At 50.6% G+C, this 13,374-nt stretch overlaps 1 protein-coding gene across 1 annotated transcript in view; it reads left to right on the forward strand.

The window, feature by feature from the left end:
• The first annotated feature begins 6,083 nt into the window (after window positions 1–6,083).
• The window catches only part of KIAA1755 (KIAA1755 ortholog), a 39,743-nt gene continuing 32,452 nt past the window's right edge, over window positions 6,084–13,374 (forward strand). Inside the window, exon 1 of the mRNA XM_026009685.2 lies at window positions 6,084–6,283. Within this exon, the coding sequence (XP_025865470.2) occupies window positions 6,281–6,283 (3 nt within the window). The 5' untranslated portion in view covers window positions 6,084–6,280. The remainder of the gene's footprint in view (window positions 6,284–13,374) is intronic.

Genomic DNA, 13,374 nt, shown 5'->3' on the forward strand with positions numbered 1-13,374 from the left:
GGTCTTGGGGGGATGAACAGGACTTGCAGATAGGGGGTCCCCTGGCAGGAGGAAGAAGATGAGAAAAATCACAGAAGTAGGGAAGGCGTGGGTGGTGGCTAAGCGGGCAGACTCCCAGCTCCTTTCTCTTTAGACTCCACCTCCCTCCCCAGCTGGAGGGGCTCTTGGCTGCCTTCCCAGATGGTGAGGGGTGAGCTCCACTGGCCCCAAGAAGCTCCAAGTAGCTGGGGAGGGGGGAGGCGGCTGAAATGAGAAACCCGAGTCCTGGATGAGTCATTGATGGAGTCTGTCCTACAATAACAAGCAAGGGCTGGACTGGGAGGAAAAAAGAAACCTCAGGTGGGAGCTAAGGGATAGGCTGGGGGAGTGGGATGGCCCTCGGTGCCCCCTTTCATGGGGTCTTGGCTCTTGGTTTCCACTGTCCTTGGAGCTTGCCCCTTCTCCAGCCTCTTGAGGCAGCCCCCTTGCTGGCAGGTGTCCCTGCAGCTTCTGCCCCCCTTCTACCAGCTGCTCATTCAGCAGCTAGAGGAATCTTTTGGGAAAAATAAGTTTGTCACTTTTCTCCTTAGTTTCCTCCCATGGTTCTTCAGGGCTCTAAGGCAAAACCTCCCCCACCCCTCCTTGTGTCCTTGTCCTTCTCACTGTGCCTTTTTTGCGCCTTCAACTGTTCTCCTGCCACAGGGCTTTTGCATATGCCATTCCTTCTGACTGTAATGCTCTTCCCTGACTTCTTTTACTAGTTCATTCTTTATCTCTCTTCTTCAGCTTAAGCCTTCAGGACAGCCCTCCAGACCCTTAGAATCTACTGGGTTCCTTTGATACCTGTTTTTTCCCTCTTTAACAACCATATCACCATCTGTGTGATGCTTCATTATTAAGATCTGATCTCCTACTATGCTGTGAGCTATACACGGGAGGACCTGTCTGTCATGCTCACCCTGTTACTACCAGCACTCAGCACACTGTCCCTGGCATACAATGAGTGATCAATAAATGCATCTCCCTCTCTTGCAGGACATGATCAATGCTCGTGGCTATTGCCTCACAGCAGGCAGAGGAAGGAGGCAAAGCAGAGATTATTGCTTCCATCATACAGCTGAAAAAATTGAGATTTAGAGAATTTAAGGAAACCCCCGGAAGCCCCCAGGAAATTAGTGGGCAGGCAGGGACTCAAACTCAGGGCCCTGCATATCTATCATGGCCTGCTCCATCAGGAAGTGATTTTAGAAACAGTCCAAACATGATAGGTAGGTGTCTCTGGGAGCAGTGTGACACTACATGACTCACCTCTCTGTGGGTGGATCTCCCTGCTGTGAATTAGGACAGACAAACAAGGTAAGTTTTAAGTCTCAGGGGCTTTTTGTTCTCATAGGTTGGTTCCATCTCTGCCCTTGTGGACCAGACTGTGGGCATCGTAGAAGGTGGGACAGTGTCTGAGATCCCCATGTGTCCCCGGGTCTCCTCTAGTCCCATCCCATTCCTGGTCTCAGGAAACTCATCTAAACATCATATTTCACCTGCAAGAAGAGAAGGTCCTTGAGGGATAAGGGTCCATCTTTTCTCTTCCCACTGTTCATGAAGTGGGCAATGAACCCCAAAGCTTCCATTGGCTTAACCTGTGTTTCCATCCCTCTCCTTCTGGTTTCTTTGAAGAACTTCTCCCCACTCCATGCAGTCCTAGTAGAGCCACCATCATATGATCCCACCAAGCAGTGGGCAGGGAGTCTATTCTGACCCATCAGAATATCCTCATTACCCTGACCACAGTGACTGAGGAACAGACTTGGGACCTAAGCAAGGCCAATCAAGGTCTCTTCCCTAGGATCAGCATATACAGGTTGGGAAAAAATGTGGCGATGCTAGGATTACTGAGCTGAGACCACGCAGACCTGGAGTCCTACCCACCATCTTCCATTGGACAGGAGAGAAACCACCAGAAGAATGATGCAGATATCCAGCACCAGTTCTCACTTTTAAGACCCTAAAGTCCCTTTTTCATTTAGGCTAAGTTGAATTGAGCTTCTGTCACTTACAATCGAGAGTCCCTGACAGGTAAGGTCAGTTTCATCTAGGGCAGATCATGGGTTATGTTACTATACTCACTCTTCAGCCTTCCAGTTCTGGGTCTTTGGCCCAAGCCCCGACAATAATCCCTCCCCTTAGTCTCAGCATCCCAGAGAGGAGCACAATCCCTTCTGACCCAGACTTCCACAGCTCAGTGTTGTGTTAGTCACATCCTCTGCAACAGATGCCAAAGATGAGAGTTCAAAGTACAAGAAACTTACTGCGGGTGATGCCTCTGAGTGTGAAGGGCATACGGGGAAGAAAAAGCAAGGGAGAGCCTTCAGACCATGCCGAAGGTCTGACATCCATGAAAGGAAGAGAGGAAGAAAGGAGGATGGGGTAGAAAGAATTTCAGGACGCTGTGGTAGGGCACTGAGAAGGTCTCAGCCAGCCTAGTGGGGGAGCTCTGGCACAAAGATGGTTCACAGAGGGATCCCACCTCAGGCAGAGATGCTGACTCCTTGTGCATACTATGCTCAGCTGGGGGCTGTTCCAGAGGCACATGGCCTCAGGTCAGAAGCTGTATCCTGGAGGAATCCACATCTCACTGAACTTCCTGATATAGGATCCTTTCTGAAGGGAGATCTAGGTGGCATACTCCATGGTTGATACAGTGTCTCTGTACCTACTCATTCTAGTAACAGCCCATAGGAAATTTTAGGGCAAGATTCAAAACCAAGCTTTCTGCTTCCGGAGTCTGTGTTTTTTTCAATGCTAATCTTCATACATTAGTGACCGCAAGGAGTAGATAAGCAATGTCCTAATGCCAACTCCAATTGCCTGGGCTCTGTGTTGAGAAGGATTCTGAGGCTGCTTCTAAGTTCTGCAGGAAGGTTCATGATTGATTCTTGATACCTACCATGGGTAGGAAGGGGGTGAGTGTGCATATGTGTGCCAAGTACTTGCTATCCTTATAATAGAAACAAATGAATATTGAATGAATGAATTCAAATCCCAGGACATTCTGTTTGAATTAGGCAACTCTCTTCCCTAAAGTGAAACTGTTTCTGGGGGAGATGTCCTGGCACCCGGCCCTGGGAATCACAGAATCATAGGGACAACTGCCATTTGCTGGGGACCTCCTATATGCCAGGCACTAAGTTAGACTCTTTCAATCATCACTTCATTGGATTCTCACAAAAACCTCATGAGGAGAGGATTAGAGCCTCCAATTTATGCGGAGGCAGTTGTGGTCCCAAAAGAGGAGGGATCTGTGCAAGGTCATGCAGCAGATGGGTAGCCAAGACTCATTTCCACCACTCTTTCCCATTTTCTCCACTCCACCACGTGTAAGACCAATGCTGGGTTTCATTATTTCTCTGAATCCAGTGTAGCAAGTGGACCATGATTTAGTTAATCATTTGACAAAGAGGGAGGAAATACATTTGAACAGTCCTTGGAAAATCCTCTGGAAAGTCCCTGAGAGATGAACTAAATCCAATCCAGGAGTTCAGCCTGTATGGTTGGAGACTGATTTCACAATCACTGGTCCCTCACATAAACAACATCATTTTATGTGTCATATATTAATTCTGTGTACCAGACACAGTGCAAAGCATTTCACACTCATTAACTTATTTAATCCCCTCCAGAGTCCCATGAGGAAGTAAGTATTACTCTGTCTTACAAAGGACAGATCTGAGAGGCTCGGAAAGGTGAACTTCCCTGAGGTCACACACAGTATGGAACCAAACCATACAAGGATATAGGTATACATGTGGACATTTTTGGTTGCATGTAGAGTAGTATCATGTCTGTAGAGAGTATTTTTGGGAGAGCGTGCATGGGAGTAAAGGTGCAAAGGATGTTGAGAGCCCCAGGGGATGGATTGTAATGAGCACCATTGTTTATAAGCTCTTTCAGATCCATACTCACCCTTCTCTGGGAACCTAATTACCCTTTAGGTGACCAAGCAGTCCTGAAAGGTTCAGTGTTAAGGGACCTGGGGCATGTGACCCATTTAAGTCTTTGAATCTATTTTTTTTTAAATTTTTATTTATTTATGATAGTCACAGAGAGAGAGAGGCAGAGACACAGGCGGAGGGAGAAGCAGGCTCCATGCACCGGGAGCCTGATATGGGATTTGATCCCGGGTCTCCAGGATCGCGCCCTGGGCCAAAGGCAGGCGCCAAACCGCTGCGCCACTCAGGGATCCCTAAGTCTTTGAATCTAGAAAGGAGTGACACATGGCTTGGGATTCATTTAGGTAGCACAGGAAGGTGGCGAATAACATAGTTTCTGGAAATGAATAGCTTTGTGTAATTTCAGCCTCCACAATTAGTAGCAATCCCACATTAGGCAAGCTACTTGACCTCTCTGGGCCTTGGTTTTTTCACCTGTAAAATAAGGACAATCATAGAATCTACCTTATAACTGTTACACACTAAGAGAAAGTTCTACTTTGGCATGTTTGTCTGCCTTGATGTATTGCCATCAGTCTTCAAGGGTTCCCAAAGGAGACCCCTGGAGCACCTCGTTTGGTTCCTCTGCTTTCCAGAGGATGGGCCCCCAGTCTTCTAGTTGATTCTGTGAGCTCCCGATACTCTACCTATCCATTATTTCTCTGTTAAACTAACTCAGTCTCTGTTGCCTACAACCCCAGAACACTGGGTGCCATGTCAATTCTGTCTCACTGCAAAACTGGGACTCTGGAGGCCCGGAGCTGTGATCTCCCCAATTCCCAGTGGAATTCTACACCTGACATCAACAAGTCTGTTCTCTCCCAAATTCATGCCTGGAGCAGTGATGCCAAAACAGACTGTTCCTGCAGGTTGGAGACACTTAACTGATCGCTGAATACATGCTAGGGAGGGATCCTTTGGGCTGTGTGGCATGATGAAACTATTTGGGATTATTAGTTCCAAATTAACAATGAGCACATGGGAGGTCCAGGGATATGAAGGGACTTGCTATAAGTTACACAGCAAGATGGGATGGTTCCTAGCTCAGGTTCTCTCTGCTAAAAGACTGGTTAACCTATGTGAGGTGGGAGATGGGAGATGGGGTGTGAATAAGGCTTGGACTTTGAACTTGAGCCCTCATTACTCCACTTGTCTTTTTTCAGTTCTTCACTGATTCCCAGTTTCTTTAAGCTTAATGGTACCTCAGGGCTTTTGCACATGCTGTTCCTTCTGCCTGGAATTCTGTTTTTTCCCCACCACCACCCCACCCCCACCCCTCCCCCTCCCCTCACCTAATCCTTTCCCCCTTTTTTAGATCTAGGCTTCTTTAACCCTTCCTAGACCACCAGCTCCAAGTTGGTCCCCCTCCATTTCCCAATGTCCACATTTGTCTGTTGCCTTAGCAGCTACCATACTCAATTATTACGTGTTTCTGTTTATGTTTCTTGCCTGTCTTCCCGGCTAGATTATACATTACCTGAGGGCAGGGGCTCTGACTTCTGGCTCCATCCCTGGCACAATGTTTGGACAATACATGGATAGACCCCAGAGTCATCCAACCAGAAATCATCCAGTCTGTAGCCTCCCTCCAGAGCTGAGGAACAATGGCTTGATCAAGGTCACAAAGCTAGTCCTTAAGTGCGAGAGACAAGACCAGCCACCATCGCCTCTCAGCCTTGAACTGGGTCCTCTTGACGATGGGTGGCATGGGCTTCACAGGGGCGGGACGTGGGGACAGATGCCTACTCTCCCCACCAAGTCTAAGAAGCAGGTACCATCAGCATCAGCAGAGCATCATCCCCATTCTACAGAAGAGGAAACTGAGGCTTAAGACACTTGGTGACTGGCCCGATCCCCCCAGCTGGGAAGTGGGCGAGGCGGAGACTCAACCCCAGGGCGGAGGCCGCAGCGGGTGCTCGCCTTGCGGGGGGGGGGGGGGGGAGCGGGGGACCCGCGGGGCGCCGCAGAGGGGACGGGGTGGGGCGGGGGGCGGGGCGGGGCGGGGCGGGGAGGGGAGCGGGCGCCGCCACAAAGGGGCCGCCGTCGCGCCGCCCCGTCCGTCCCGTCGTCCCGTCCCGTCCCGTCCCGCGGGGGGAGCAGCGCCCCGACCCGGCCCGCCCCGCGCCCGCCGCCCCTCGCCGCGCCCCGCCTCCCGCCTGGTCTCGCCTCGCCGGCTCGGTCGGGCTCTCCCCGTGCCCCCGGCCGCCCCTCCCGGCCGCCCCGCTCCCCCGCTCCAGGGCTGGAGGGGCCCGCGCCGCGACAGACGGACCTGCGGACCGAGCGACCCGCGCCGCCGAGCGGAGCAGCCCGTCACCATGGTAACGCCCGCCAAGGCCTGGACCACCTCTGTCCCCTTCTGGTGGGGGTGTCCAGGGCGGATCCGCCCGACCTATTATGCTCTGACCCTGGGTACCTCGCCACGGGTCTGTGTTAACTGCCCCCAGCAGCAGCGGGGGGCGGGGGCGGGGGGCGGGGGCGCCCTCTGGCCCTGTGGTCTCTCCACTCTGGGCCCTGTCTCTCCAGCCACGAAGGGGATGGATGACTTGTGAGCTTTGATGTTGCCCCCTGCCAGGCACGGATCAGAGCTGGTACCTATAGCCCTTGGGCCTTAGATGAAACAGGGGGGTGGTGTTGCATTTTAGACTTGGGGCTGAGGATAGGTGTGTCCACTGTCCCCACACAGGGTGGGGATGGGGATGAGGGTTAAAGGCTCTTCCCAGTGCTCGGTGGAGAGGAGGGAGTGGCTCATCCAAACTTGGGGTGGTTTCGCCGCTTTTGACTCAAGGCAGGAAAGTGGGATGTGCACATTGTCCTGACACGAGGTGGTCTCGTGGGAACTGGGTGGGGAGGCAGGCCTAGGGGGAGGGGGAGAAGGAGGGCAATACTTCCATACTGTGGCTTCCTCGGCCGGCCCTTCCATAAGGTTGAGATGCTCTGGGAGGTGCCCGTGCTCCAGTATCTGGGAACAGGGAATGAAAGAAAAGTCTGTTTTCAGGGAATCCCAGCCCAGGTCCGAACAAGCGCAGGAGCCCCAGGCAGATTCACGGGAGCAGAGGGGATTTGGAAAAGTGCTGTGAAGACAGGCCAAGGCTTTAACCCCTTGACTGATTCACCATGTGAATTTGTGTGGGTTTTCACTAGGTGCGCATTCATATGCGGAAGACTTCTATTTAGACGAGAACACACACATGCAGAGTACACCAAAGCGTGCTCCCATACTCACACGGCTGAACAGACATGCCCTCTGATACACACACACACACACACACACACACTCCGCTTTATCCGCATGCTCTCCCTACTGCTAAAATATGGGCATACACCTGCACCCACACCAGACACATATTGCAAAACCAGGCTGCTAGATCCGTACACCGGCAGGACAGGTGTACACACACATTGCTGCCGGAGCTGTTTGACAGAAATCCTCATAAGCTAATGGTTATTCACCTCTCACCACTGGCAGTGCTCTGTGCTGGCCAATTTACGTGCAGGAGCATGTATAACTCACACCAGCTCTAAAAATAAAGCTGCTGCTATCTCCACCCCACAGATGGGGACCTGAGGCTCTGGGAGCTTCAGTGGCTGCCCAAGGTCACCCAACTAGGAATGGGAGATAGGACAGCCTGAATTCTGAGCAGGCACTCAGCTGTCATGGCCACTGCAGAACCACACCTGCACCACGTAGTCTTTGCTAAACCTTCCCTAGTTTTGGACCTAACTCAGTTATTCCTTTTAGAATCCAGAAACTCCTTGCTGAACATCAGACCCTCAGATCAAGAGTCAGGCCCTGGGTGGCTCCTGGAAAAGGTTGAATAACTCCTAAATAGGAACGATGGACAGACTTTTCTCCCACCTTTGTTACCTGCCCACCTCTCTGGCCTCACCTCTGTACTTCAGTCCACTCTGACCTTGGTTCAGAGCCTCTTCTGTTTCGTGTTCCCTCCTGACCCAGGGCCTTTGAGTATGTTGCTGCTGCTGGGTGGCACTCCTTCACCTGAAGAATTCCTATCCATCCTGTAAATCTCCACCCAAATACCATGTCCCCAGGAAAGCCTTTCCCAATTTCCCCGACTCCCACTCTAGCATGCCATGGATCTTCCCTCCATGGACCTATCACAGTTACTCTTTTCATGGTGTGATTTGAGTAGAGGCTATTGTAGTGTTCAGGGCAGCCCAGCGTCAGAGCATCTTATGACAAAAGCACTCTGGGCTTATCTGGTTTCACATTCCCGAACTTTTAGTATTATCCTAACAATTTTTGCATTTTCACTGACTAGATAAGGTAATATGAAGAAATAACAAAATCAGAATTTTTCGGTTAATATTTTTCTTTTGATCAACTTATTTATAAACTTAAAGATATATTTAAGGCATTTTATACCACCACCATGAAAAATTAGTATCCATCGTCATAAACACAAAGTAACTGTTAAAATGTCTGCAATGAAGGCAGATTTGTGTGTTTGCAAATTCTGGCTGGAGAAGATTGGCTGTGGACGATCCCAAGGGGGAAGACTGCTTTCTTTTTGTTAAAAGGAATAACCAGGGAGTGTCTGAGAGGTGTTTTAAGTCCTCTCCAGAGATCTAAACAAGAGTTGGGGTGGCTTTCTGTTATTTCCTGTGGAGTGCATGTCATCCTCCCCAGCTCATCTCGTGGGTCACCTGTCATTCTACCTCGCCCTTGGAGAAGAGCTGATTGAATCCAGTTCATCCCACGTTGCCAGAGCACCTGCTTTATAGCATTCCTCCAAGGCACCTACTGTGTGCCGGGCCCCATGTGAGGACTAAGCCCCGGCTCCTGCCCTGGAGGTTTATACACCCACTTGCTGAGATTTCTGGGCTGGGTGATGAGTGATAGGAGGCCCTCTCTTTGCCTGGAAGCACAAATGTCATGGAAAGAGAAGAAATGCAGGTTGAGAGCAGGGCTCTGAAGGATGGGAAGGAGCTCACCCAGTCCGGGGAGGGGTGCAATGTGAGTTCAGGCAGTACTTCTCAAAGTGGGGCATCTGCCGTGGGTCCCGGGTGGGGAGACTTTAGATGAACATTTTTATTTTATTGTTTTTCATCTTAGTGAGTGGTAGAAAGTGATTTAAGGAGCACAAACACATGATAGTCAATAAAAATCAGTGGATTTGAGTTGGAAATGAATTGACAAAAAGACAAAATGTTGAGTAAATAATGATCAATACCAAGGAAAATAAATTAGGGTGTGTGAGCAGCAAGAAAAAATCATGCATGTGGCGCATGGGTGATTGGCCAGCCCAGGGCTAGAGTGTCAAGTGTGTTAGAAGAAGCAGGAAAGGTACGCCGGTGTAGATTGACAGCCAGTAGCAGCAGACTGAGCTGCTAAGACTGAGTAGGGAGCCACTCGAGGTTGTTGAGCAGTGGAGGGTCACAGTGGCATCTGTGTGCAAAAAGGCCATTGTAGTGGCCAAAGGAGAGGCTGGCCTAGGGAAAGGGCAGGAAAGCTGGTAGTTGTGTGCCAGGTTCATACCCTAGCTCTACCATTTACTGGTGGGAGAGCCTTGGGCTCAGTTTCTTAACCTGTAAAATGGGAATAAAAATACCCATCCCGGGCAACCCGGGTTGCTCAGTGGTTTAGCGCCGCCTACAGCCCAGGGCCTGATCCTGGAGACCCTGGATCGAGTCCCACATCGGGCTTGTTGCATAGAGCCTGCTTCTCCCTCTGCCTGTGTCTCTGCCTCCCCCCCTCGCCCGTGTTTCTCATGAATAAATAAATAAAAAATCTTAAAAAAAAAATACCCATCCCTAGAATTGTTGGGAAGATGGAATAAAATAATGTTAATAAAATAGTGGAGAGTGGGATCCCTGGGTGGCGCAGCGGTTTGGTGCCTGCCTTTGGCCCAGGGCGCGATCCTGGGGACCCGGGATCGAATCCCACATCGGGCTCCCGGTGCATGGAGCCTGCTTCTCCCTCTGCCTGTGTCTCTGCCTCTCTTTCTCTCACTGTGTGCCTATCATAAATAAATAAAAAATTTAAAAAAAAAATAGTGGAGAGTGCTTAGGATAAAACCTGATACAGAACCTTGCTCAGTAAGAAGCTCTAGTTATAACTGCTATTATCATACTGTATTTTGGGTGGGTGATGGTGAGCCCCAAAGCAGAGGCAAAGGGGACAGGGAGACAAAAGGACCAACACGAAACTAAGCACGTGGACAGGTGAAGGGACTTGCTCAAGGTCACACAGATGACACATGACAGAGCTGCGCTTGAATGTGGGTCTTCTGACACCCACTTGCTTCTCAGCTCACTGCATCTGGGCTGTTTTTCCAGTTTCTGAAAGTGTTTTTTTTTTCTTCTTTTGAATAAGGAGCCAATTCTCACTCATACCTCCACCCACACAAAAATAAAAAGGATTTCAAGCAGGAGAAGTTTTAGTTGGACACGAGCAACAACTTCCTGGCAGCCAGGGCAATAGAGCACTGGTTTTAGAATCTCCAGCCTGGAGCAGTTCAAGAGGAAGGTCTCAGGTAGTTGAACCTGATGGTCACAAGCTGACATGCTCTGGCCTGTATCTGGCCCACAGATGTGTTTAGTCAGGCTAACCTTTAACATATTGGGAGGCTTTACTAAAGTATCAGCAGACCCAGATGATGTTGGACGAAGGCAGCACTCAGTGGGAGCTGATGAGGTGGGGCATGCTCTACTCCCATCCCTTCCTTGACATTGAGGCTGACTGTTGAGGGCCATTCAGGAAGGGGCCAGAGGGGTTATATTTCTCCCACTTGACCTAGTTCTATCTTCCAGGTCACCTCTCAGTCCTCCTTGTGGGCATTTGTGTCTGTGGCTGGTGGTTTAGATTTTTCCTGGGCTGAGTTGAGGGATGGATGAGACAGATCTTTTTAAACTTTCCCACTATTGGAGGGTTAACTGATCCCATTCAGAAACCATGTCCCAGCTCCAAACCTTCCTGAGCCTGATTATATACCTTGAATTCTAGAATGGCCCTCCTGGAAGCATCCTTCGAGATACATAGATAAGCCCAATGCTCCCATTTTACAGATGGGGAAATTGAGGCCACAGTCACCCCATGAGTCGAGGGTGGAATCTCCCTTTCCCTAGGCATCCCTGCCATGGAGGAGAGGAAGAGGACACTGCCTACCTCAGTTTTTCTCAGCCTTCTCTCTTCCCAAGCTAGAAGGTGCTGATGCTAAGAGGTTCTAAAAGCTTTGTCTGGAGCAAATGGATAAATCTGGGGCTTTAAAAGGAGTTCAGCACACATCTCAGAAAGCCCAGCTAACAACATCTGGTGAGACCATTTAAAAAGGGAACAGGCCTTAAAAACACATACAATCACACTTTTATTTTCCCCCCTTGATAATAAAAGCTACACAAGCTGGTTACCGAATGGTCGGAAAATCCAGCAAACTGTGAAGAAAATGAACCGGGTGACTTCCCAGATCCCTGCCCCGCACAGTGCTCAGGGGCGACCGCAGTGGATGCTTGATTCCATGTCCTCTTGGCCTCCGCACATTTTTACGCGGTGGAGATCACAGGGTCTGGGAATTTTTTCTTTGAAAAACATCCAATAGTCAGAAGAGTGTTTGGTTACCTCTGGGGTGAGGGAGTTGCCTGGCAGGGAGCCTCTCTCCGAGGTGGTGGCAATCTCCTATGTGGATCTGGGCAGCAGTCACAAGGAGATGGGCTTATATGAAAATGCATCAACTTGTTTATTTTGCTTTGTAAAATAATAGTGGAGGGTCATTGCAAAACATTGATCCAGAAGTGTAGAAACCCCCTTCCTGGGATGCCTGGGTAGCTCAGTGGTTGAGCGTCTGTCTGCCTTTGGCTCAGGGCATGATCCTGGGGTCGAGTCCCACATCCAGCTCCCTGCAGGGAGCCTGCTTCTCCCTCTGCCTGTGTCTCTGCCTCTCTCTCTGTGTCTCTCATGAATAAATAAAATATTAAAACAAAAACAAAAACAAAACCCTTCTTCCCCCGACAGGGGACAGCTCCTTTTCTGTGTCCTTCGGCCCCACAGTAGATCCCTTGTGTCCGCTCCGAAGGCCCGTGTGCACGTCCAGGCATTGGCCCTGCAGCAGGATCTGTGGGCCCCCTTGGGGGTTCCTCCTCTGCTGCCGGGAGGGGCGGCGGGAGGGCTGCAGACCGGCTCTGGCTTGGCTCCCTCCTCCCTCCTCCCTTTTCAGCTTCACGCTGGCTCCTGGCTCCTGCGAAGGAACAGTTAAAGGCCCAGCCTGGCTGCGCTCACTGGGGAGGAATGGAAACACATCGATTAAGTTTCACGGAAATCATTTTGAGGGGCCCGCGCCTGGCCAGTGGTGTTTGGGTTCCTGCGGGCCCAGGCTGGGCTGCCCGATTGGTTTTGAGTGGACAGTGGCCAGCTTTCCTTCCTGGGGGTTCCTGGGCTCCTTACTGTGTGCTTATCCTCATACTTGGATAGCTTATGAACCCCTGGGGTTCAGGCCTGTAGCAGGTAATGGTCTGGCCAAGAGCTTGGAGTCCCATTAACTTGGAACATTCTTGTTTTTTACTGGCTGCCCCTTAAAATCGTTATAGTGTGTGGCCACTGAGCCCATTTGTGAAAGCCAAAGGCATCCCATCTGCGAGCTTTAGTCTGCGAGAAGTAAACAGCTTGAAACACTGCAGGAGAGGCCGCTGGGAAGGCCACCCCGAAGGCTGGTGGCTGCCGGTGGCCAAGGAGGGGGGCAGGCAAGGCCCCAGGGGGCGGGGGCAGGGGGCGGGGGTGGGGTGGGGTGGGGAAGAGGGTGGGCCCAACTGGCCAAGACTGGGTTGGATCCTGGCACAGCCTTTCTTCTCCTTTCTGCAGTCTTAGACCTGATCAGCTTCAGAGTGGGATGTTCCCTCTGCTCCAGGACCATTGTGTGGCTAAGCCAGGGAATGTGAGTGCAGGGCCTGGTACACGGCAGGTGCCGAGAAGCTGCTGTTATTCTTGGGGTGACAGCAGTGGATTCAGAAAGGAGTCAAAAGGGGAACATGTCTTCACACAGAGGCGGTGACTCCAGCTTTGACAGGAGGAATAAAAACAAAAAGACAATCCCCAAAAAAGCAGCAGCACCTTTACCTTGCCTCCATCATCTCCCTGTATCCGCAGAAGAATCATCTGAGCAAGATACGATAGGCTCTAGAATCCTTGTTTACAGATGAGGAAACTGAGGCACACAAGACTGAGATGGTTAGCTCAGTGTTGCTCGGAGGTTGGCACACAGACTGTAGTCGGGACACAGGCTGTCACAGACTGGAGCTAAGTAACATGGAGTTGTGTGGGTGGGAGACTCAATCCCTTTAAATATTTCTGTGGTGTTCTGAGGTCCCCAAAAGAAAATCCCCCCTCTCAAAATAAGATGTCTTCACCATCTTTCTAATGCGTGACAAGCTTGCTTTGGAAGAAAGAGAGAAAATTAAT

The sequence above is a fragment of the Vulpes vulpes genome, chromosome 14, assembly GCF_048418805.1.
Source record: "Vulpes vulpes isolate BD-2025 chromosome 14, VulVul3, whole genome shotgun sequence".
NCBI classification, from domain to species: Eukaryota; Metazoa; Chordata; class Mammalia; order Carnivora; family Canidae; genus Vulpes; species Vulpes vulpes.